Genomic DNA, 2,528 nt, shown 5'->3' with positions numbered 1-2,528 from the left:
CCCGCCCCCCCGCCTCACTTGCACGCAGGGCAGGTCCCAACACCCTACTCTCCTGGCCACAGTGGTCACAGGCCGATCTCCGGGCCCGTGCGATCCTCGGTGCCCGGGCGCCTGGCCGATTGCGCCAGCTCGGAACGCGATTGTTCAGCCGCCGGCCCAGCTCGCTGCCCGGTCTGGGCCGCCGTAACGCCCCCCTTCCTCCCCTCCCCTCCCCCCCCCCCTTCCCGCATTACCCCATCCCCCACCCCCTCTCCTCGCTTCCTCCTCCCTCCCACAGCCCGAAGCCTGCCGGAGTCGCCGCTGCCCTCGACCTCGCTCCCGGTGCGTAGGCCGGGCCCGGCCCGGCCCTGCCGCCGCCCGCACACCGCCGCCAACCCTCGGCCCAGCCCCGCCCGCGCCCCCTCGACTGACCTGCCCCCCGTTCGCACCCGTCAACCTGGCGCCTCGCCTCGCCTCCCCCCTGGGCCCCCCTTTTGCCGCGTCCCCAGCCCGCAGCCATGTCCAACGCCTCGACCTCGGTCGGCGCCCCTCCCAAGCCCACTGTGGACCTGAGTGCCACGGTGGCCGCGGCCCTGCCCGAGCTGGAGCAGCTGGCCAAGGTGCGCCCGCCCCGCTGCACGCATGCACATACACGCACACGCACACACGCGCACACGCACACACGCATGCCCTTGGCTTTTGTCGCCCGCATGCCGGCATGTCACTGACCCCCACACCCGATAGACCAACTTCCCTCTGGCCCTGGAGAAGATGCTCGAGCTGGAGAAGCAGACCCGCGCCGGGGAGGACATGAACTCCACCAGCCGCGTGTTGGTGGCCATCATCGACACATGCTTCCACGCCGGCGACTGGGTGTCCCTCAATGAGTACCTGGTCCTGCTGGCCAAGCGCCGCGGCCAGCTCAAGCATGTGCGTCGCTGCCCTTTCCGGACTCCCGACGCCTGGCCCCCGTTTGCCACACACACACACACATGCACACACATGCACACACAGACACACACAGACACATACATGGATACTCACCATCTGCCATCCATCTCCGTGTTCGTCCCCCCCCCCCCCCCGCTTCTCGCCGGCCACACCACAGTCCATTGTCAAGATGGTCCAGCACACCATCGCCCTGATCCCCCAGACCCCGGATCAGACCACCAAGCTGGCCCTGATCGACACCCTGATCGCCATCACCGACGGGCGCATCTACGTGGAGGTGGAGCGCGCACAGCTGGCCCGGCTGCTGGCGGCCATCCGCGAGGCCTCCGGCGACATCCCCGAGGCGGCGGACATCCTGCAGGCCCTGCAGGTGGAGACCTTCGGGTCGCTGTCGCGCACCGACAAGATCGACTTCATCCTGGAGCAGGTCCGCCTGCTGGCCGCCAAGGGGGACTACATCCGGGCCGGGCTGGCCATCCGCAAGATCAGCCCTCGGACCTTCGACCGCAAGGCCTCGGCCAAGCAGAAGAAGGATCGCCTGTCCTCGGAACAGGCTGCCGCCCGGGTGGAGGCCGCCATCATGACCGACCTGAAGCTGCGCTACCTGCAGCTGCAGATTGTCCTGGCCATGCATGACGAGAAGTTCCTCGATGTGTGCCGCTTCTTCCGGCAGATCTACGACACGGTGCAGCACCGGGCCGCCCAGCGGGCCCAGGGGCTCCTGCCGGCCGAGGCCATTTCCGGCGGCGATGTGGAGATGACCCCGGCCCCGGGCCCGGGTGGCGCCGGCGCCTCGGAGGAGGCGGCCCTTGCCGGCGGGGCGAAGGCCCTGGAGCCGTCGCTCGACCCGTCGCACGTGGCCGTCTCCCAGCTGAAGCCCACTCGCACCAGCGCCGAGGATGATGACCAGCAGTGGCGCCAGGCCCTGGCCAACATGGTGGTCTTCGCCACCCTGGCCCCCTTCGACCATGAGCAGAGCGACATGCTGCACCGGGTAGCGGCCGAGCGCCGGCTTTCCGAGCTCCCCCACTCGCCGGACATCATCCAGGCCTTCACCTCCTCGGAGTTGATTGTCTGGTCGCAATTCGCCTCCAAGTTCGGTGAGTACCTGTCCGACCAGCACCGCTTCGGCAAGGAGGCCAAGTTCAAGCTGGCCGATGTGTATTTCGGCCGCATCGTGGAGCATGTGCGTACCCTTGCATTGGGTGGGTCTCCTCGGGGCGGGCGGGGGGGGGGGGGGGGGGGGCCTTTTCCTTTCCCTTCCATGGTGGCTGGTCTGTCTCTCCGGCCTGCTCTAACCCGGGTCCGCCCGTGTCATGTGTGTGTGTGCGCAGAACATCCGCATTGTTTCTCGCTACTACCAGCGCATTACTCTTCCCCGCCTGTCGTCCATGCTCTTCCTGGATGAGAACGTGCGTCCCCGGGCTATGCGGATCTGCTTCTCCTTTTTTTTTTCTTTCACTTGGCACCCATGCGATAGGCCGGGGAGGGGGGGGGGGGGAGGGCAGCGATGCGAGGAGACCCCGTGCCTGTGTCCTTTTGTCCTGGCCTGATGTACACACACCCTCTTCCCTGGACGGACACACTAACTGACGGCA

General features: G+C 67.8%; 1 protein-coding gene across 1 annotated transcript; it reads left to right on the top strand.

Annotated features, from left to right (window-relative positions):
* Positions 1 to 236: 236 nt before the first annotated feature.
* Positions 237 to 2,342, top strand: H696_06328 (hypothetical protein; the record flags this gene model as incomplete). The annotated part of the gene is made up of 5 exons (XM_009500070.1): positions 237 to 321; positions 489 to 599; positions 724 to 909; positions 1,088 to 2,116; positions 2,265 to 2,342. Coding segments are annotated over 5 exons (1,489 nt in total), but the record flags the coding sequence as incomplete, so codon positions are not given.
* Between the last annotated feature and the right edge of the window lie 186 nt (positions 2,343 to 2,528).

This window comes from Fonticula alba (genome assembly GCF_000388065.1).
Source record: "Fonticula alba strain ATCC 38817 unplaced genomic scaffold supercont2.101, whole genome shotgun sequence".
NCBI lineage: Eukaryota > Rotosphaerida > Fonticulaceae > Fonticula > Fonticula alba.
This window is presented reverse-complemented; position numbering and strand designations above follow the sequence as displayed.